This window comes from Armigeres subalbatus, chromosome 3 (assembly GCF_024139115.2).
Source record: "Armigeres subalbatus isolate Guangzhou_Male chromosome 3, GZ_Asu_2, whole genome shotgun sequence".
NCBI classification, from domain to species: Eukaryota; Metazoa; Arthropoda; class Insecta; order Diptera; family Culicidae; genus Armigeres; species Armigeres subalbatus.
In genome coordinates, this window is record NC_085141.1 from 79744552 (window position 1) to 79767979 (window position 23428).

A 23428-nucleotide genomic window follows, 5' to 3' on the forward strand; every position below is an offset into this window, starting at 1 on the left:
GGTGTCGAGAATGTTTCCCACCCGAAAATATCCTAGATTGGATAGAGAATCGAACTCGCCATCTCCGGTTTCTGAACCTTTGTTCGCAAGGCTATCTGGAGACCTCAAGCCAGCACAGAAGTCAAATTAATGCAACTTAGGGAAGATCCATAAAGTACGTCACGCAAAATTTGGCGATTTTCAACCCCCCCTCCCCTCATTGTCACACTTTTTGTATTAAACCTCTAAAATTTTTGTAAGAGTCGTCACGCTGCTCAAAACCCCCCTCCCCCTGGGAGCGTGACGTACTTTGTGGATGGCCCCTTACAAGGCTGCCACGGCTGGTGCAGTTCGTTTCAGATAACTTACACGCGCGTTTTCTCTCAAAACCATGGGGGCGTTTGACGGCAGCTTCTCGCTTACGTCTATGGATGCCAGTAGAGAAGCTCGGAATCTTCTTCACTGCTGCAGTGGATGTGTTCTGGGAAACTTTCTTCGGTTCTTTTTTGCAGATTCCTAGGTGTCCAAAGTCCGACGCAACTCACATGAAGGAATAATAATTATTATCAAACTTATTTATCGCGTCTACTCTGACTTCCTCCATAGGAAGACCACCAAACGCCACTATCAGCCCAGCTTTCACGATGTGATTTTCTGTAACGAGTCACCGGGGTTTTAGACTGAGAAATCATAAAATGAGTACTAATTTGCTCTGACCCCAACATCTTGATAATAATATCTATGACCAGAGTGCGTAATGCTCACTCAATCTCAGGAGCGTAGGATAAATCTAGACTAACATTTGAAAAGGGCGTAACAGTCAAAATTTATTCCTTCTGATTCTTTGTCCACATATATAGCTATATATGTAGACGAAAAATAAGAAGGAATAAATTTTGGCGGTTACACCCTTTTCAAATGTTGGTCTAGAAATAACGAAAACAGATTCAACCTGGGCTTGAAAAACGCTTGCTTTGGTTTCTCTCATCGAACAGAAAAGTCGAAAACCTGTACATTACATACAGCCACGTAGTTCAACGTCAACCTGATTGGACTTACAACCTGATTGGGCTGCACCTTTGAGTTTTTCTCTCTCAGTCAAATTTGACCCACTTTTGATTAGACTCAAATGAGCGTGCAAAATGTTATGCTCTTTCATCATCGAGTAACTATCATCATCAGAAAAAGAAATGTCATAGCTGTCATTAAAAATCGCATCATCAGACGTCAACGTTCTTCGTGTCGAAGCAAAAAAAGAAGAGTGTTGGAAAAGAACCGCAAGCTGCTGAGTAAAAATCCGAAAAATTATCCTTTATCCGGATTCTTACTTGGTGTTTAATTGTGCCAGTTTAGTGTTCCACCCAGCAGCTACCGGAAGTTGATCAAACCAACGACATGGAGCCCTATGACGTGATAGTAAACCAGCCAGTCGTGATCGACAATGTACGTATGAACAACACTAGTATGAAAGGTGCAGTCTAGATCAGAGGTTCTCAAATTTATCGGCTCGTGCGCTATAATTCTTTGCGATTTCTCGATTGAATAAATCTCGGGTACTTATTCAAAAGGACGTATGTGATTTTGTAAACAAAGATTGAAACGTCGATTTCTCCAAACTGATAGCACTCCCACGCAAACCACCACTTCCAACAGGTAGCCGAAGGCTTCCCCTACCTGTCTGTGGTGATGGTTTGCGTGGGAGTGCTATCAGTTTGGACAAATCGACGTTTCAATCTTTGTTTACAAAATCACATACGTCCTTTTGAATAAGTACCCGAGAAATAAATAAATTTTATCTTAAATTACTCATTGAAACGCTGTGTTCAAAGGTTTAGATTGAGCAACAAAATTGATCGAACCAGCTGAATTTAATCAGCTTGCATTGATTTTATCGATTAGTCGTTGAATGATTGTGTGAAGACATTCAATTTGCGTTTAACTAAATTTTATGCTTCATTGACTTTTCAACTTTTCTAGAAAAGTTTCTTGATTGTTTTACTCATCCAAAGACCATGCATATGAGGACAAGTTGAACAAAAATGCCAAACGATTATTACTTCTACAAAATCCTTACTCATTGATATAGATAAAGCATTTCGATACGTTACTGTTTTAAATTAATGACTAGCTAGATAAAGAAAGAAAAAAAAATCTAAAAATTGCATTCAAGATTTACAAAAGTATTAACACGGAGTACATATTAAAAAAAATGCTACTTAAGTCTAGAACTACTCATTAAAAAAATAGATTTGCTCAAGCGAAAAAATTGCACATTATTTGTGCGTATTCATTATTTAACTTCTTTTCACTTGATAGAGAAAGTTTATTTTTATAAACAATTTTTACCGTGACTCGCGACAAACAATTTGAGAACCTTTTCTAGATTGCTGGTGAAATTATTTGTCTGATAATCGACGAGATTTTGCCAGGATATGAAAAAAGGGGAGAGTGTATTTAGAAGAGCAGATGACAATACTACCAATTGGTAAAATCGTCCGGAATCCGGTGTATTAGGACTTCAATCCGATAGAAATAAAATGATGACTGTATTATAGGTGAAAGAGAATAGGAGAAACGGCAACGAAGCTGCCTCTGATTCATGACATCACCTCAAAGCGGAATGACGAAGAAAGCACTAACAGCGTTAGCGTTAGCGTTAGCGTTAGCGTTAGCGTTGTTACGGTATACTTCGTAGATTGGACACTAGTGATACTCATGTTTCTTATGGAATCCTTATCCAGATTGCTATCGGAAATCAAGGTGGGGAGTTACCCTTGATTCCAATCTAAGATAAAAATGGCATAAGCATGAGGATTACTACTCCCGGCCACGCCCATCTTTACCGTAACTAGGGATAGGAAAGGAAATGTTGATGTAGAACTTACTTAACGAGAGGCCCCTGACTTGGCGACGCCCTCATAAGTTCTACGGAGTTGGTGGTTTGGTAGGGTAAGGTAGGTCATGGAGGTTTGCCTCAAGCTGGCAATTCGACCCACAGACTATGTTGTTTACCTGTTTTTATTTAAACTCTTGCCAGCCGGCTGTCGAAAGAGTATGCTAATATCAATTTTATTTACAGTTTATTCTTTAAATAATTTACAGACGATTTCTTAACCTCAATCTATCAACAAATATCCGTTGAACAAATCTAAATTTACCAAATTTGTACTTTCTTCTCAGTGAGCAAAACGATTCTTCTAGGTTCATCGAATACAAAAATCAAACCATGCCTTTTAAAGATAATTATACTAAACATTTTACAAAGTTTTATTTCAAGTATTTTCGCGATTTCTGATATAAAATTCAATAGCAAACAATCAAACAAAATTAAAATATTCTAGCTAAATTTTACTATTTTGGTCGAGCATGGGTCAGCCGCCTGACATAAAATAATAACGTGTGCTAATCACTAATGATACTAAAAGATTTAAATGAAATTAGGCATTGTTCCGCTTATCATTTTAGCACCGCCAGGGGGAACTTGGCCAGTACCCACTGCACTTTTCTTTCCCTTTCCACAAACAATTACCATCATTTGTGATATTTCAACGGAATTTTATTGGGAATTCTGAAAAGGCAGACAATCAATGCAGTTAGATTGCCAGGTAATACGTGCACATCGTAGCACTGGTGATGCATCACAATCGTATATATACAGGAGTATATGCACTATATGATGACATTGACCGGAAGATTAGATAAGCATTTCCCCCCGACGAAGAAAGCACTAACAGCGAGCAAAAATGTTTACTCGTGTCCCCAAGGTGTTCAAAATTATTGAACATGATGCGTTTTATGGTTTCGTAACCATGTTCCCTTTAAAAAAAGTTTTTATATAAATTGGGGAATTTATATCATAATATACTACGTACATATGAAACTACAATTTGAATACACAGGAACGCAATTCATATGGGTATGAACCATAGTTTTTTTCGATTTTTTTTATTATGGTTGCATTAGATTGTCATGTAAACTTCAGTGATGCAAATGGGTAAAGGAATTCGTATAGTTAAAGTTTATTAAGCAATAAATGTTGAATATAATATTGGAAATAATCATGTTTATGGTTTAACGAATAATCTATTCAGTCTTTATGTGCCTGCTAAAAACGTTTTTGAAAAATACTTGGATAACAAATATTTGGAAAACTAAAACATCTGTTTGAGTTTTTCACATGCCCCACGTGTGGAACACATTTTTCTGTTCATCTACCTATATTAAATAGAACTTAATTGAGATCTTTTTGTTGTGATGCTTTTCGATACTTTTTGTGCTTTTTCTTTGAACTTTTTGAAATTAGGGCCTTAGTGTCTAACTCTACATACTTTACATAGCTGGCGATAGCGTTGCTTTGTTGTGTTTGCATAGACATTTTCTTAGAAATATGCATCAATTCAGGAAATCTATTTTTGTCGAATGCGCATGCGAAACAAGCGACAAAAGAGAACCAACGACAAAGCTTTGTTTTTGTTGGAGATAATAATGACAAAGATCCTAAAAATTTTGTCACCAACATAAAAGAAGACAATCTTGTTGCTAACTCTTCATCCCGTTATTTTGCATTATTTCTAGAGAAATTTTCGGTTTTTGCTATCATATTTTCTGCTTTTATGCAATTATTCGAGCATCGAACAATGATTACAAAATTAGCATCGTATTTTCGGAAATATCGGAGCATGCAAGGCAAATGATTCTTGTCATATTGTGTTCGGTTTCTGATAAAGGTTTGTCGCTAGGTGCGTTTGTCAGTAACAAACTCTGTTGATGACTAAGAGTATATTGTTAGGCGTTGCTCGAATATTGGTTCCCTGTCTGATTCATAATAAAATAGGCAGAGCTATGCGTTAACACGTCTTTATTGAACGGGAGATTAGGTAGAAGTAACAGAAATGAAAATTTTATTATCCATGGCATATTGCGTTTCTAACAATTAAGTTGCTATTAGTAACATGTTGATCGGTTGCCAACTCAACACCTCCGCTCAACCGAATAGTCCTAGTTTGTTTCGCAGATATTCGAACGGTCCTTTAGCTGAGCCCTTTGTGAAAAGATCAGCGACTTGCTCGGATGTTGGCTTGTAGAGTATTTTGAAGAAACCATCATGAATTTTCTCTCGAATAAAGTTGTATCGAATGTCGATATGTTTCATTCGTTTGTGATCCCTTGGTTCTTCAGCAATCCGGATGCAAGCTTGATTGTCCTCGAACAGTGGTATTGGATGAATGAATGCAACTCCAAGCTCCTCGAGCAGATTCTTGAGCCAAATGGCATCGCATGCAGCTTGACTCAAAGAAATGTACTCGGCCTCCGTTGATGAAAGTGACACAGTTGCTTGTTTTCTGGTCATCCACGAGACGGTACTTCCAAACACTTGAAAAACATTTCCGGATATTGATCGACGATCATCTGTGTCATTGCCCCAGTCGGCGTCGGCGTATCCTATAAGCGGCTGTACTTCTTTTTCCTGACGATAAACCAAACATAGATTGATGGTTCCTTTCAGGTAGCGTAATATGCGTTTCAAGTGACACCAGTGGACATCAGCTGGAGCAGATTGAAATTTGCTAAAGAAATTCACAGCAGCACTTATGTCTGGTCGCGATGTAAGTGCCAAATACATCAAGCAACCTATAAGTTACCTGTACGGCTTGGTTGATAGTTCTTGATGTTTTCTACTTTCCAATTTTAAATTAGATTCCAACGGAGTTGCCACAGGTTTGCAGTCAGCCATGCCGAACTTTTGAAGCAGATCAGCAATATATTTAGGTTGGCTTATTTTCATGGATCCTACGCTACGGTTTCGGTCTACCTTAAGTCCAAGGAAAAACTTCAACTCACCCATATCGGACATCTCGAACTGCTTCGAAAGTTTTCGCTTTTCGCTTTTTTTCGGTTTATTTCGTCCGAGACAAGGATGATATCATCGACATACAACAGAAGGTAAACGACAGATCCACCCGTCCTCAAGTAGTACAAACAGGTATCCACTCCGGAGCGCTTTCTTGAGACGACAAACGAGGCTTGGATTCTTGCGATCGAGACCTTCGGGCTGTCGCATAAATATTTCTTCCTTCAGCATGCCGTTGAGGAAAGCAGTTCGAACGTCCGTCTGGTGGACATGGTACATCAAAATCGAACCCTTTCCGTTGCAAATAGCCTTTCGCAACCAACCGCGCTTTGTAGCGATCAACATTTCCAGCTTCGTCACGCTTCACCTTGAAAACCCATTTGCATTCTACAAGGTGTTTTCCCGCCGGCTTCTGAACGAGTTCCCACGTATCGTTCTTCCGGATTGATGCTAGTTCACTATCTATAGCGGATTTCCAATGATCCCAGTCGCTTCGCTTTTTCAGTTCTTCAATGGTTGTTGGTAAGTCCTCAACGAACGCCTCCGCATTCAATGCGAAAGCCATTATTGCATCACCATCAGTTGTTGAATCTTTAGAAGAACCTGCGAAACATTCACTGCCAGTATTTGTTTCAAAACTTGTAATGAAATCAAAAAACTTACCGGGGATTTTGCGCTCCCGTTCGCTTTGCCTTGTGGACGCTACTATGGCAGTTTCCACTATCTGATTGCGAAGGGAGCGCGTCGGTTGCTTCTTCATATTTTTCATCGTCGGCAGATTCGCTATCCCTGAACGATTCGATCTCGGGTAAAGCTGGATCCAGAGGAACAGCAGTGACTTCATCCACAACAGATTCGCCAGTGTCGTTTTCCGATTCGTAGAATACACGTTCTGGTTCATGTCTCTGCTTCACTTTCTTACTTTCGTCGAAGATAATATCCCGGGATGTAAAAATTGTTTGCTTCCTCGAATCCCAAATTCTGTATCCGTTAGTGGTGTATCCTACCATTACATTCTTTTCGCTTCTTGGATCCAGTTTCCCACGCTTCTGCTTTGGTACCCAGGTGAAGGCAGTTGAACCGAAAACACGCATCCTATCTACGTTCGGCTTTCTTTTGTACCACATTTCATATGGTGTCTTTCTTTCTTCCAGAGCAGCTGTTGGACTTCGATTAATAATATAGGCAGAAGTGAGGACAGCTTCACCCCACATACTCTTCGGCAAACCAGAATCTTGCAGCATGGATCGAGACTTGTCTAACAGAGTGCGATTTAGGCGCTCCGCCACACCATTCTGCTGCGGACTATACGGAACGGTTGTCTCCATACGAATACCTTCCTTCTTGAACGATTTTCCAGTATACTCCCCGCCATTGTCGCATCGGAGTCTCGACACCCGTGTACCAAAGAAAGACGTTACCTGTGCACAAAACTGTTCAAATTTTTCCTGCACCTCATCCTTCGATTCGAGCAAATAGACCATTGTAAAATGGCTGTAGTCGTCCATGAATGACACATAATAGCGCTTACCGTTCCACGTTGTAGGAATGAACGGTCCACACACGTCAGAGTGGATGAGCTCCAACGGTCTAGATGAACGTCTATCTACTGCGTTGTTGAACGGTTGTCTTGTTTGTCTACCTGCCAGGCAAATTTCACTCAAACACCGATCAGGCCAATCTTGAATTTTCGATTCCGTCTCGATCATCTGGTGCAACCATAGGCTCTTCAGGTTCGACTCCCCCAGGTGGCCATACCGTCGATGCCATAATTCAAAGTTTTCATTCTTCGTTGTCATTGCACTTGCTGAATTCTTGCTGTCACGGTAACAAATATCCAAAGCATAGAGTTGGCCTGATCTATGCCCCACGCACACTACTTGCTTATCCTTCTCGATGGTCACTCTTCCTCCAGCAATCGTTACGCGCATCCCGTTGTCTTCCAGCCGACGGACGGAAAACAGATTGCACTGCAACTCAGGCGCGTACAGAACATCTTTAATTACCGATGGCCGCTTCTTACCATCGACCACCATATTTACACGGATAGTGCCGGCAAATTCTGCTACGATGATTTGTCCGCACTTGGCCACTGAAATCGACACTTTCCGAACCAGCGGATGCAGTTCATAGAACAGACTCTTGTCTTTTACCATGTGATCTGTCGCACCCGAATCTAGAAACCACTCGATTCGCTTGCTCGATATAATAGTAAGCGCCAAGAATACACTGTTGTCCGTGGTAACAATGAATGAAATTTCACTTTCGCATGAGGCATGTGCCTTAGCTTTGAATTTGCGGTTAACCTTTGCATTCAATTTTGAATTTCTTTCGCGGCTCTTACCATCTGTCGGTCGGTAATCGGGACACTCTATGCGCTTATGACCGAATCTTCCACACTCGTAGCATTTGAAGCCGCTGTTTTTTCCAGCAAACGCCGACTCACCTGTGTTATCCTCTGTGTGATTCATTTGGTTCGCTCGTATGGCTGATTCGTCTAGCAACCGCTTCTTCACGTATTCTAATGTTTGCTGGTCCGGTTGGATGGTTTCCAAAGCCGTAATTAAATCATCGTACGATTTCGGCAGCGACAGCAATAACTGGCAAACGACATTCATTCATTTATTTAGTTAACATCTAAACAGATAACACTGAATCAACAATTTGACGCCACAATGCACGGTTCGAGGCCACAAATCTCCATCCTCGGATACGCCCCACGCTCGCCAAGTCGTTCTGCACCTGGTCTGCCCATCTCGCTCGCTGCGCTCCACGCCGTCTCGTACCTGCCGGATCGGAAGCGAACACCATCTTTGCAGGGTTGCTGTCCGGCATTCTTGCAACATGTCCTGCCCATCGTACCCTTCCGGCTTTAGCTACCTTCTGGATACTGGGTTCGCCGTAGAGTTGATCGAGCTCATGGTTCATTCTTCGCCGCCACACACCGTCTTCTTGCACACCGCCAAAGATGGTCCTAAGCACCCGTCTCTCGAATACTCCGAGTGCTTGCAAGTCCTCCTCGAGCATTGTCCATGTTTCATGTCCGTAGAGGACAACCGGTCTTATGAGCGTCTTGTACATGACACATTTGGTGCGGTGGCGAATCTTTTTCGACCGCAGTTTCTTCTGGAGCCCGTAGTAGGCCCAACTTCCACAGATGATGCGCCTTCGTATTTCACGACTAACGTTGTTGTCAGCCGTTAGCAAGGATCCGAGGTAGACGAATTCCTCGACCACCTCGAAGGTATCCCCGTCTATCGTAACACTGCTTCCCAGGCGGGCCCTGTCGCGCTCGGTTCCGCCCACAAGCATGTACTTTGTCTTTGACGCATTCACCACCAGTCCAACTTTTGTTGCTTCACGTTTCAGGCGGGTGTACAGTTCTGCCACCTTTGCAAATGTTCGGCCGACAATGTCCATGTCATCCGCGAAACAAATAAGTTGACTGGATCTGTTGAAAATCGTACCCCGGCTGTTACACCCGGCTCTCCGCATAACACCTTCTAGCGCAATGTTGAACAACAGGCACGAAAGTCCATCACCTTGTCTTAGTCCCCGGCGCGATTCGAACGAACTGGAGTGTTCGCCCGAAATCTTCACACAGTTTTGCACACCATCCACCGTTGCTTTGATCAGTCTGGTAAGCTTCCCAGGGAAGCTGTTCTCGTCCATAATTTTCCATAGCTCTACGCGGTCTATACTGTCGTATGCCGCCTTGAAATCAACAAACAGATGGTGCGTTGGGACCTGGTATTCACGGCATTTTTGAAGGATTTGCCGTACAGTAAAGATCTGGTCCGTTGTCGAGCGGCCGTCAACGAAGCCGGCTTGATAACTTCCCACGAACTCGTTCACTAATGGTGACAGATGACGGAAGATGATCTGGGATATCACTTTGTAGGCGGCATTAAGGATGGTGATCGCTCGAAAGTTCTCACACTCCAGTTTGTCGCCTTTCTTGTAGATGGGGCATATAACCCCTTCCTTCCACTCCTCCGGTAGCTGTTCAGTTTCCCAGATTCTGACTATCAGTTTGAGCAGGCAAGTGGCCAGCTTTTCCGGGCCCATCTTGATGAGCTCAGCTCCGATACCATCCTTACCAGCGGCTTTGTTGGTCTTTAGCTGTTGAATGGCATCCTTAACTTCCCTCAAGGTGGGGGCTGGTTGGCTTCCATCGTCCGCTGAACTGACGTAGTCATCTCCTCCGCTGCCTGGACTTTCACTGCCTGTACTCTCAGCGCCATTCAGATGTTCCTCGTAGTGCTGCTTCCACCTTTCGATCACCACACGTTCGTCCGTCAAGATGCTCCCATCCTTATCCCGGCACATTTCGGCTCGCGGCACGAAGCCTTTGCGGGATGCGTTGAGCTTCTGGTAGAACTTGCGTGTTTCTTGAGAACGGCACAGCTGTTCCATCTCCTCGCACTCCGCTTCTTCCAGGCGGCGTTTCTTCTCCTGAAAAAGGCGGGTCTGCTGTCTCCGCTTCCGTCTATAACGTTCCACGTTCTGCCGGGTACCTTGCTGCAGCGCGACCGCCCGCGCTGCGTCCTTCTCCTCCAGAATCTGTCTGCACTCTTCGTCGAACCAATCGTTCCGTCGACTTCGACCCATATACCCGACGTTGTTCTCCGCTGCGTCGTTAATGGCTGCTTTAACTGTACTCCAGCAGTCCTCAAGAGGGGCCCCATCGAGCTCACCCTCTTCCGGCAACGCTGCCTCGAGATGCTGCGCGTATGCAGTGGCGACATCAGGTTGCTTCAGTCGCTCTAGGTCGTACCGCGGCGGTCGTCGGTACCGAACATTGTTGATGACGGATAGTTTTGGGCGCAGTTCAACCATCACCAGATAGTGGTCAGAGTCGATGTTAGCGCCACGATATGTCCTGACGTCGATAATGTCGGAGAAGTGCCGTCCATCAATCAGAACGTGGTCGATTTGTGATTCTGTCTTCAGTGGTGATCTCCAGGTGTACCGATACGGGAGGCTGTGTTGGAAGTAGGTGCTGCGAATGGCCATATTCTTGGAGGCGGCGAAATCAATTAGTCGTAGGCCGTTTTCGTTCGTCAGCCGGTGAGCGCTGAACTTTCCAATAGTCGGTCTAAACTCCTCCTCTTGGCCAACCTGAGCGTTCAAATCTCCTATGATGATTTTGACGTCGTGGCTTGGGCAGCTATCGTACTCACGTTCCAGCTGCGCGTAGAATTCGTCCTTATCATCATCAGTGCTTCCGGAGTGTGGGCTATGGACGTTGATTATGCTGAAGTTGAAGAACCGGCCTTTGATCCTCAACCTGCACATTCTTTCATTGATCGGCCACCACCCGATCACGCGCCTTTGCATATCGCCCATCACTATGAAAGCTGTTCCCAGCTCGTGTGTGTTGCCGCAGCTCTGGTAGATGGTATGATTACCTCTAAACGTTCGCACCATTGATCCCTTCCAACAAACCTCCTGCAGCGCTACGATGCCGAATCCACGGTCCTTGAGCACATCGGCGAGTATGCGTGTGCTCCCGATGAAGTTGAGAGATTTGCAGTTCCACGAACCGAGTTTCCAATCGCTAGTCCCTTTTCGTCGCAGTGGTCTTCGCCGATGGTTCCAGTCCGTACTCTCTTGTTGATTGTTCGTTGCTTATGATTTTTAAAGGCTGGCTTGCAGGGCCTGACACCAAACCCCTAAATTTCCGGAGGACCATTCCTCCTTATTTCCGGTGGACCATGGTGCACAGTTTCACTTAGAGTCCCTCGCTGGCACTCGGACGTTGATCAGCCGCCCTAACATGGAGAACAGACGCTGTTGTGAGCCGATCCTGACATGGAGAACAGACGCTCAATAAGATTTGCACCTCCGGAGAGGAGCAAACCCCCCCCTTCCCTGTCAGCATACGACCATAGTTCCCACCGGGGTTGGTTACCCGATCTTCCCTAAGGTTGCTCGTATCCCGGCCAGCACCGCGGGGAGGTAGGGATAGGAGTTGCTGGGTAAGAGGCTAAGGACCGCGAGATGGGGTCTATTTTATTCCTTCAGGTACGCGAAGTACCAATGGTACGCTTTACCCAGCATTTACCGTGACCGTGGCAAACGACATCTTCCTCCTCGATTTTGACACCGCCTGCTTTCATTTCTCGTAGCACTTTCTCGAACTGCAGCAGGTACACTTTTACCGCATCTCCCTCTTTCAAGCGCAGCTCTTGGAACTGCTTCTTCAAGAACAGCTTCCCGGCAATTCCAACACGCTCAAACGAGTTCTTCAGAGCGTCCCATGCTTCTTTCGCTGTCTTTTTGTCCTTCACGTAGTCCAACTGATCCTCTGCTATTCGATGAATTAGTAAGTTTTTGCACTTCCGGTCTCTAGCCTTGCGCTCGTCGAGTTTTTGCTTCTTCTCCGCCTTGACAGCCGCTGTGTCTTCTGGAAGCTCCTTCGCGTAATCCTCGTCCTCAATGGCATTCTCCAGACAGTCCAGCAGGTTCTTGTCCTCCATCAAAACTTCAATTCGGAACTTCCATCGAACAGCCACAGCTTTTCTTCTCTCATTCTATCGTGTACCGTGAAGTACCCTAATTTCGCGCACTTAAGATCTGACAAAGTTAAAACGTTCATTAAAAAACATGTAGTGGCCATTTGGAAAAATTTTCTACTGTATCACATAGTAGAAGGATTCTAGCTTCTCAAAAAAATGTTACTTGCAAATTTTGCTGCTATTTAAAAAAAATGGAGTATGAATCCGAGACCGTTGTATGCTCCTTATTTCGCGCAAGATAATAGGATAGTTCCTAATTTCGCGCAAAAGTGTTCCTAACTTTGCTCATGTTTGGAATTGAATATCGTTATTGGATTGATGAAATATAATCAATTTACCAATAAAAGCATACATCCATTGTTCAAAATATGCAGATAACGGTATCAGACAGCCGTCAGTGACCCATTCTTTAGTCGAAATGGTATGTGCCTATATTTCGAACCTGGAGCTTTGCTTAGATTTTACTTCATGCATTTTAGTTGACACAAGTCATAACTCCTAAAATATCGTTTGCTTCTGAAATATAAACCATATTTTAAGAAAAAAGGCATTGTATAATGTTTAGCTGATGTATAAAAAAAGTTTAAATTTTCGAGACATCATGAAAGAAAGTCTTAAATTCCGCTATCTCTTACATAGGACATCTTCAAATATGTGTTTTATTCAAGACATTTTCAATATTATATACATTATCGAAAAAGCTGCTGTAGTTTTATCTTAAGTTTAGCATCATTTTACACATCGCACATTTTAGCATCATTTTACACATCGGATTTGGTAGCTATTGCAGGCACTGATCTATAAGATTTTTCAAGTCAACATGTTATTATAAGGTGGTTATCCGCCTGAAAATTAGATAAAAAGCGTATAGGAATGAACTTTTCGGGTTCTTTTCAGTGTAAAACTGTCCTGTATATTATATTGCTTTTGTTTCATTAGAATGTTGCAAATGAAACAACGCAACAACAATAAACGAAATTAGGCACCATAATTACTCTCATATACCTAATTTCGCGCACAAAGCGAAAGTCTAAATAAACACAAAATACATAAAATTTTACACTTTTCAATAGTAATGAGGAATAAACATATCCAACAGAGCATAATGGATACAAATATTTCCAAAAAGTAGGCAGTTTTGTACAGTAAAATCATTTGTTTACTTGGGTCATGTTCTTCGTCGCTGTGCTAAGCACAAGCAAATATGGCGGTCGATGAGAGGATCAAATTGAAATAATTTTATTTGGTGTACTAAACCAAGTCTGTTTTTCAAATTTTTTCGTGAAAAACATTCAACAACAATGATATTTTGTAATCCTCCAGATTTTTCAATTTTGACTGGTACCTAAAAATTGAAAAAAATAAATGATTTTATAATGCGCGAAGTTAGGGCGCGCGCGAAATTAGGGCACATCACGGTATTACTTATTTAAAAGATAAATTACTAGGCCCATAACCTAATAAAATGAATAAAATAGGCAGAGCTATGCGTTAACACGTCTTTATTGAACGGGAGATTAGGTAGAAGTATCAGAAATGAAAATTTTATTATCCATGGCATATTGCGTTTCTAACAATTAAGTTTCTATTAGTAACATGTTGATCGGTTGCCAACTCAACAATTCAGCACTGAGATTTTCATTTTCATTGGGAAAAGCCACGCGATATTTACATTAATTCTCTTCCGCTTTCATAAGAAACACAAACAATGAAAGGAATTCCCTCAAATTTTATTATTATGTCTTTATTAGTCTTTATTAGAAAATGATTTTTTTAATATTTTGACAGCCCAAATGAAAAATAAAATTATCAGAGTCGTTTAAACTAATCAACATCTAGTTATTCTATGCATTTCCGCAGACCAATTCCTTAAATATAACTCCAGTGCACAGGTAGATTGAGGTTAAGGAAACGCCACTGAGTTTATTATTCGTTTTTTATTACTTCCGTTGAACTGATTCGAACCTGGCGAACTTGAGCGAAGATGCGAAATCAGTTTTGACACTATGCAGTTTGCGCCATTCCGACCCCTCTTGTGTCATCCACGGGTGCATCGCGACGGGCAGTGCTGCTAGTAACACACCCACTGTGACTCCAACGGATTGGGAAACGGAACTACAATTGAAACTCAGTGCCCAACCTCTGTTCTTTTCCGAAGTGGAATTATGACACTCGTACTCGTTGCTACTCTGGTATAATAAAACTTATTTATTTATTTATTATCAGACTAAGGCCGGAGTAGCCTGTGCTGCACATAAAAGTCTTCTCCATTCAGCTCGGTCCATGGCTGCACTTCGCCAACCACGCAGTCTGCGGAGGGTCCGCAAATCGTCCTCCACCTGATCGAACCACCTTGCCCGCTGTGCACCTCGCCTTCTCGTTCCCGTCGGATCGTTGTCGAGAACCATTTTTACCGGATTACTGTCCGACATTCTGGCTACGTGCCCGGCCCACCGCAGTCTTCCGATTTTCGCGGTGTGAACGATGGATGGTTCTCCCAACAGCTGATGCAACTCGTGGTTCATTCGCCTCCTCCACGTACCGTCCGCCATCTGCACCCCACCATAGATGGTACGCAACACTTTCCTTTCAAAAACTCCCAGTGCGCGTTGGTCCTCCACGAGCATCGTCCAGGTCTCGTGTCCGTAGAGAACTACCGGTCTTATAAGCGTTTTGTAGATAGTCAGTTTGGTACGGCGGCGAACTCTATTCGATCGGAGCGTCTTACGGAGTCCAAAGTACGTACGATTTCCAGCCACTATGCGCCTCCGAATTTCTCTGCTGGTATCGTTATCGGCGGTCACCAGTGAGCCCAAGTACACAAATTCTTCTACCACCTCGATTTCGTCACCACCGATAGAAACTCTTGGTGGGTGGCTTACATTGACCTCTCTTGAGCCTCTTCCTATCATGTACTTCGTCTTCGACGTGTTGATGACTAGTCCAATGCGTTTAGCTTCGCTTTTCAGTCTGATGTAGGCTTCCTCCATCCTCTCAAAGTTACGTGCCATGATATCAATATCGTCGGCGAAGCCAAATAACTGGACGGACTTCGTGAAAACCGTACCACTCGTGTCAATCCCTGCCCTTCGTATTACTCCCTCCAAAGCGATGTTGAATAGCAGACACGAAAGACCATCACCTTGCCGTAACCCTCTACGCGTTTCGAAGGGACTCGAGAATGCCCCTGAAACTCGAACTACGCACATCACCCGATCCATCGTCGCCTTGATCAACCGTATCAGTTTATCCGGAAATCCGTTTTCGTGCATTAGCTGCCATAGCTGGTCCCGATCGATTGTATCATATGCGGCTTTGAAGTCGATAAATAGATGATGTGTGGGCACGTTGTATTCGCGGCATTTCTGCAATACCTGACGTATGGTGAACACCTGGTCTGTGGTAGAGCGTTCACCCATAAATCCCGCCTGGTACTGCCCACGAACTCTCTTGCAATTGGTGTTAGTCGGCGGCATAAAATTTGGGAGAGTACCTTGTAGGCGGCGTTCAGCAATGTGATTGCGCGGTAGTTGCTACAATCCAGCTTATCGCCCTTTTTGTAGATGGGACACACGACACCTTCCATCCACTCCTGCGGCAGAACCTCATCCTCCCAAACCTTGGTAATCACCCAGTGCAGCGCTCTAGCCAGTGCCTCACCACCGTGTATAAACAGCTTAAACTTATATTTTCTGAATCTCTCCGACGCTCACCATCGCAGCAACCTAGGGGTGTTTGAATCGTGACAGTTGGAACATACTCCCCCGGTTGGAATGGGAATTTCAACGTTGCTCACGGGGGTCTGATGTTTTGGTTGAGTTTTCGTAGTATAGATGCAGTCTCTTTTCTTCTGCTTTTCGTTTATGGAACTGTCAGTGTGGTTCGCACCTATCTCTTTCCTTCCCGTGATTATCTTTATGGCTGTCAGTGCGGAATTTTCAATGTTGACTACGAAACAAACTGTGGTGGAGGTATACAAGTGTCAGTCCCGTGGTTGCTCACACTTCTGCTCAGGCATCATTCGATCTTCTGAGCAAAGATACTGACGATATGCTGGGATATCGATCTTAGTTATCTATCTGCTCAGTAAACAAAGTGCAATGTTCGCCATGGAGAAAAGTTTTTTCACTGCTTCTGTTGTAGCAACGCCCTCGCAACGTGAACAAACCCCGAACCGCTCTCGCTATCAGGATCATCATCAAATGCTCAAATGATAATATCTTTCAAGAGTGCTCTTTTATTAGGGATAATATCTTTGCACCAGCAAAAATGATATCCTGTGCTCAGATGATATTGCAATGCCTGATTCTGCTACAAGAACGGTTCCTTCTATTGGTTGTATTGATATCTTCGTAATTGGACGCCGATAAGTGGATCCTCCGGAAAGCACATCGACGACACGGACTAATCCGTCGTCTCCAGGAAATACTGCTGTAATACGCCCTAACTTCCAACTGAGAGGCGGTTGCGTTTTTTTTTTCGTGAAGCAATACAATCGATCCTACTCGAATATTCGGCGTAGTCCGCAAGTATGTCATGCGAGGCCGCGACTCCACGCTCTCCAAAAATGATCTCTCATTATTTGCAGACGCTGCCAGCGATCTAGACGGTTTGCCTTGATGTTTTCTAGCGACGGCTCTGCTGGGGCCACGAGAGGGCGGCCTATCAAATAATGGGCAGGTGTTATGACCTCGGCATCGGCGGGGTCGTTGGAGATTGCGAACAAAGGGCGTGAATTTAGTACTGCCTCTATTTCAGCCAAAACGGTTGCAAGTTCCTCGAACGTTAATTTGGAATTTCCGACAATTCTCTTCAGGTGTGTTTTAGCCGATTTTACGGCTGACTCCCAAAGTCCACCGAACTCAGGAGCGTCCGGTGGAATAAAATGCCATTCTATTTCACGCGGTTGGCAAAATTGATGGATTTGTTGTAGCGTTTGCTGACTTTGGAACTGTCTGAAAAGCTCGTTCATTTCATGATGCGCACCCTTAAAGTTAGTTGCGTTATCGGAATAAAGCCGCTGAACTAGACCTCGACGACTAACGAATATTTTCAACGATGCTAGAAATGCGCTTGAACTTAGATCAGAGACTGCCTCCAAGTGGATGGCCTTTGTAGCCATACAAACATGTACTGCCACGTAAGCTTTTACAAGTTTTGGACGATACGTACTCTGTTTTATCCATAGAGGGCCGGCATAATCCACGCGCACACAGTTGCGTGTCACATGCCTGATGGTGGAACGAGAGTTGAACAACCAGTATCTCCGCCGAATTGCATTGGTCAGACCAGTTTGTCCAACGTGTAGAAGCTCCCTGTGCATACTACAAACGAACATTCTTACCACCGGATCCTTATCTGGCAAGATATTCGAATGCTTAGCTTCAAAAGGCAATGCTGACTTGTCGAGACGTCCACCGACGCGAAGTAAACCGTCCATTAGGGTGGCTCAAAATAGTACGGGAAAAACTTTTTTCAATTTTTTTTGATGGCCGCTCTCTTATTCAGTTCCATTTGATGTCCTGATGCTCTGGACAAAATTTCAGCCAAATCGGTCAACGTTTGGGCGGTTTGGGCGGCTAAACTCGTTGGAAGTTTATATGCAAAAATGTATGCAGAAACATCCAAAAACAGTGATTTGCAGTTGGACGGCACAACTTACAATGAAGAACTATGATACTCATTTAGATCTTGAAGAATTTAATACAGAATGTTATGCAGAAAACCGCGAGAAGATTAGAATTTATTAGGCAAAGATATTAGCATTTTACTGGAGTATTGTAGGGGTGAATTTATTTCTTTTGCATATAAACTTCCAACGAGTTTAGCACCGCCCAAACGTTGACCGATTTGGCTAAAATTTTGTCCAGAGCATCAGGGCATCAAATAGAACCGAATAAAAAATTTGAAAAAATGTTTTTTGAGCCACCCTACCGTCCTACATGGAGGTCGCAGATTTCCAATGTAGGACGGCAGATTTCCAATCCTCTTGCACGTTTCACCTGATAAAGTAAGCTTGATCCCATCGCTCAAGTGGGTTTGTTGGACAACTCGAAAGGTGTCATCGTTTGCTTGACGTAGTTCACTGATGGTTGGGTACAGTTACTTGACTCGTAGATATGGATCCTTCTTGTGACAGTTATCTGAAAATATTCGAACGTGCGACATGATTCGCTGAATTTTACGGAAATCACTGTGCTGATTGAAGAATTCGAACAAAGAAAAATCCAGTTTTGTTGCTGCTACAGCGGCGACCTTAATTTCGGGCAATGGATCTGGAGGAACACTTTCTGCTATATCTGTTTGGTAATCTGAAGAAGCCAAAAACTCCGGACCGTGCTACCATAGACGGTTTTGGCTGAGAGCTGCGGGTAGCTGCCCTCTTGAGACTATATCTGCTGGATTGTTTTTTGAACAGATGTACTTCCATTGATAATCCGCTGTGTTACTGCAAATCCCCGCAACTCGATTTTTTACAAAATCTGCAACTGGTCTGGTGGTTTCTTCAACCATGCAATAAAGATGGTGCTATCTGACCATAAAACTACTTCACGAAATGTCATTTGCATCGCTGGAGTCACCTTTTGCAAAAGCCGGGTCAGGAGTAATGCCGCGTATAATTCCTTCCTGGGATGGATAGTTGATGGAGAGGAGCTACCCTAGATTTACTCGCAAACAGCACAAGCTTTGCTGATCCATTCGAAAACACGCTTCGCACATAACAACAGGCACCGTATGCTACTGCAGAAGCGTCGGCAAATCCGTGCAGTTCAAAGAATATGGCGTTGTCACTAGTAACTCTCCTCGGCACATGGTTAAGTCCTAGTTGCGGAAAAGCTTGCTGCAGTTCATTCAATCTTAGTTGACGATCCTCTTCCACCGGATCATCCCATTCTTGTTTGGTTTTCCAGAGCTGTTGTATTAAAAACTTAGCCGTGACGATCACCGGAGAAAAAAGACCCAGCGGATCGAAAAGCCTTGCCACCTCAGAGTATATTGTTCTTTTGGTAGCACGAGTGGCGACGGAACTAGGTGGCACTGCGATGTGCAAAGTATCGGCTTTTGGATCCCAAATCAGTCCTAATAGCTTGACCAATTTGTTCGCTTCATATACTGGAATCGAATGTTGTTTTTCATGTTCATCCTCTGGATTGTGCTGGAGAAATTCCTCTGAGTTGGAGCACCACTTTGTCAAAGGAAAACCTCCTCTCGCCAATGAAGATTTTAACTGCTGGTAGTACGCGACAGCTTCAGCTATCGTATCCGCACCCGATAGAACGTCGTCGACCAAGAAATCCTCCTTGATAATACGTGCTACTTCTGGTGGGATATCAGGATTGTCGTCGGCAAGTTGGTTAATATGTAACCGTATTTAGCTCTAAAACACGCAACGGTAGCGATGGCTCTTTCCTCCAAAAAAAATCCGTAGATAACATGTGTTCTCTTGCATCAGCAGCACTTGCCGGTACATTTTCGATATGTCGGCGGAAAATACAAACTTGTACCTACGAAACCGCAGTGCTATTCAACAACAAGGCAGACGATGAAGGTTTCGCGCTAGCGTCAAAAATGACGCGGCATTTGGTGCTGGTGCTTGACGGTCGCAACACTGCGTGATGAGGCAGATAGTATCTTTGTTTGTCCTTGGAGTCATCGGTTTCACATATCTGCTGATGGCAATGCTGCAGAGATTCGTATTCACGAATAAACTCGACATATTGCGTCTTTAGTTCGGGATATTCCTGATGTTTTCGACTGATGCTGCATTGGAGTAAACGGGACATCTAACCGGGGCGTCTCTGTCGTTCATGACTCCAGCCACGACCCAGCCTAGTTGAGTCTCACGTAACTGCGGTAGATGTGGTGCTAGTTGAATAATCCCAGGCTTGAGCAGGTCAAAAAAGTGGGCAGCGCCGATCAGCATATCTACCTGAGCATATCAACGTTCGAATGGCGCTGATGCCGGATGTTTCGATAGGCCAAGAGAACTCGCCATCTTCTCTGTTATAAAATTAACTTGGGATCCGCTATCGAGTAACAAACGGCACGGACGAAGCTGGTTTTTTGCATCCACCAAATGCACTACTGCAGTAAGTAGAAGTACACTTTTTGCTTGTTGGGAATAGTTGCAAGAACATGATGTCGAAACCGTTGGATCATCTTCTGAAGCAGCTGGCGGAGATGACGTAGGGGCTTTCTCTGCTGCCTTTGGTATGGACACGTACGTTTTCACATCCTGCTTAACGGCTCCTTCCTTGTCTTCTTTGCCCCAATCACCCCTAAAACAGTATAAACTATACGACACATGCAGAGCCGGATTTAAAAGGGGGGGGTGGTGGTTCCGTGGCCCCGGGCCCCCACAAATATTATGTACCAAAACCAACATATTTTGTACATTTTGGTCCTCCCCACATAATTTCGGCCCCGGGGCCCCCTTCCGGCTAAATCCGGCCCTGACACATATATAACATTTTCAAATTATGGTATCGAAAAGGGGTTTAGCACATTTTAGGTGAACACATCATCTACTTTGTGATACAGTAGCAAATAGGAACTAAATATTTATGAATGAATTATTAATGTTTTGTTAGAAGTGCACGAAATTACGGTGCTCCACGGTATATTTTCTATGTTCAATTCAAATGTTTAATCTATCCTGTTTACCGCAAAGGAAAATCTTCGAACAGGGCGGATTTCCGATTCGATATCGTTGGTCCGGACAAGGACAAGTCACCCCATACGAGTGCCGTTCGTAGATGGGACACTCTCGCAGAAAGTCCTCCGTCGGGCGACTCAACTTTGGATAGCGCTTATGACAAATATTGAAGAACGTTGCTTTGTGCAGGCATTTACCATCCCCTCGGTAGTAGTCCCGATGTTTCTGACATAGCAAGAAGAATTCGTCTATTTCTTGTAGGCGGCTCCGATCGAAAACGGTGAATTTTGCTCCCTCCTTGGGTAGAACCTGGCAGATCTGGCGACGTACCATTTCACGGCTGAAGGGCATATTGATTAGGCTGATGAATTGTTTTTCTTTCTATTTGTAGGGGTCCGGTATGATCAAAGCTGGGTTCGCTGGTGATCACATTCCAAAGTGTCGGTTTCCAAACTAGTAAGCGTCATTGAGAAAACAATTTCAGAGCATGCTCAGTTTTTAACGATTTTATTTCAATTTTTAAACAGCATTGGCAGACCTAAACACGTACGCGTCATGGCGGGGGCTCTCGAAGGAGACTTATTTGTGGGACCAAAGGCCGAAGACTATCGTGGGTTGTTAAGTATCCGCTATCCAATGGAGCACGGAATCGTTACCGATTGGAACGATATGGAGAAGATATGGACGTACATCTACAGCAAAGATGAACTATCCACATTTGCCGAGGAGCATCCGGTGCTGCTAACGGAGGCTCCACTCAATCCAAGAAAAAATCGCGAGAAGGCAGCAGAGATCTTTTTTGAAACGTTGGGAGTGCCTGCATTGTTTGTTTCGATGCAAGCTGTACTCAGTTTGTACGCCACCGGAAGAGTGACCGGTGTCGTTCTGGATGCCGGAGATGGAGTTACCCATGCCGTACCCATTTACGAAGGCTTCGCAATGCCGCATAGTATTATGCGAGTGGACATTGCTGGACGGGATGTAACTCGGTATCTAAGAACGCTCATTCGGAAAGAAGGTTTCAACTTCCGCACAACGGCCGAGTTCGAGATTTTACGGTCAATCAAAGAGAAAGTCTGCTATCTACCGACGGTGCCACAGAAGGAGGAAACCGTTGACGCGGAGAAGGTAAAGTACACTCTTCCGGATGGGAATGTTTTAGAGATTGGTCCAGCGCGGTATCGAGCACCAGAAGTATTGTTCCGGCCTCACATGTTGGGTGAAGAATGCGAAGGTATTCACGAAGTGCTGATGTATTCGATTCAAAAGTCCGATATGGATCTGCGTAAGATGCTGTATCAGAACATTGTTCTGTCCGGCGGTTCGACTCTGTTCAAGGGATTCGGAGATCGATTACTATCCGAGATTAGGAAGCATGTAGCCAAGGATATGAAGATAAGGGTAAGTTAAGTCTGTTTTGAAAGTTCCTAAACAAATCCTAAATAGAGCTAATAATAATCGATTCTAACATTCTTAAATTTCAGATTGCAGCACCTCAGGAACGAATCTATTCCACCTGGATGGGTGGATCAATTCTTGCATCACTGGACACGTTCAAGAAGATGTGGGTTTCCAAACAAGAGTTCGACGAAGATGGACAACGAGCGATTCACCGAAAAACATTCTAAGAAGGTGTAATATGTAATTGTAGCTTTCATACACGAACACATACACGGTGCCCACACATACATACGCATACAACAGCACACAAACAACGCTCAGGACGTGCTTCGAAGATCTGATTTAATTCAGGAAGTAGGCTAGCACATCGCAAGGTAAGTCTATGCTTTTTCAATATTGTAGAGCGGAGGACCGTGGGGCACATGGTTGATCTATGCTCTGTTCGAAAAGGGGAGACATGCGGGGTAGAAGCAAACACGAGGTGTTCCGTCAATGAAAGCAACTTTTTACTCTTCAATTTCGAAAATTCGAATAGGTTTACGACTATAAAAAATCGCAATGTGAGATTTGTTATGCTAAACATAGACAGGGTTAGCAGCTTCACCGGATGGCGTTTTGTTTTGTTGCTTTAAGAACCCGAATCTAATTGTATTTTTATCTAGAATTATAATGCGATTGGCACATCGTCTGGACAGTACTATTTATTGTTGTCAGCTACTTCGATTCAATGGGAACAAGACAGCTTGGATTAATTTTGAAAATATGTTAAATATCTTGGCTGTGCATATGCACAGCATATGTTTCGAAATGGACAAATTGATATGAAATTTGCGAAAAAGAATCCACGTGTCTTGGAGGGACTCGAACCCTCAACCTCCTACTCTCTAGATAGGCGTGATAACTACACAACAAGACCACTTACAGGTCACGCTTGCGGCAAAGCCATCAGAATCCGAGTACCAACCTCCACCGCGGTTAGCTCTCTTTTTTGCAAATTGAATATCTTTCGGATGCTTGATT

General features: G+C 43.8%; 1 protein-coding gene across 1 annotated transcript; it reads left to right on the forward strand.

The window, feature by feature from the left end:
* The first annotated feature begins 1200 nt into the window (after positions 1-1200).
* Positions 1201-23105, forward strand: LOC134227654 (actin-related protein 1). Its single transcript, XM_062709306.1, has 4 exons — positions 1201-1422; positions 21399-21463; positions 21535-22408; positions 22492-23105. The coding sequence occupies exons 1-4, from the start codon at positions 1375-1377 to the stop codon at positions 22633-22635; spliced, it is 1131 nt and encodes a 376-aa protein (XP_062565290.1). The 5' UTR covers positions 1201-1374; the 3' UTR covers positions 22636-23105.
* The last annotated feature ends 323 nt before the right edge of the window (positions 23106-23428 follow it).

Coding starts and splice junctions, on each gene's coding strand:
- LOC134227654 (XM_062709306.1), top strand. CDS start 1,375: ATGGAGCCCTATGACGTGATAGTAAACCAGCCAGTCGTGATCGACAAT. Junction 1,423..21,398: donor AGCCAGTCGTGATCGACAAT/GTACGTATGAAC, acceptor TTCTATTTGTAG/GGGTCCGGTATGATCAAAGC. Junction 21,464..21,534: donor AAGTGTCGGTTTCCAAACTA/GTAAGCGTCATT, acceptor ATTTTTAAACAG/CATTGGCAGACCTAAACACG.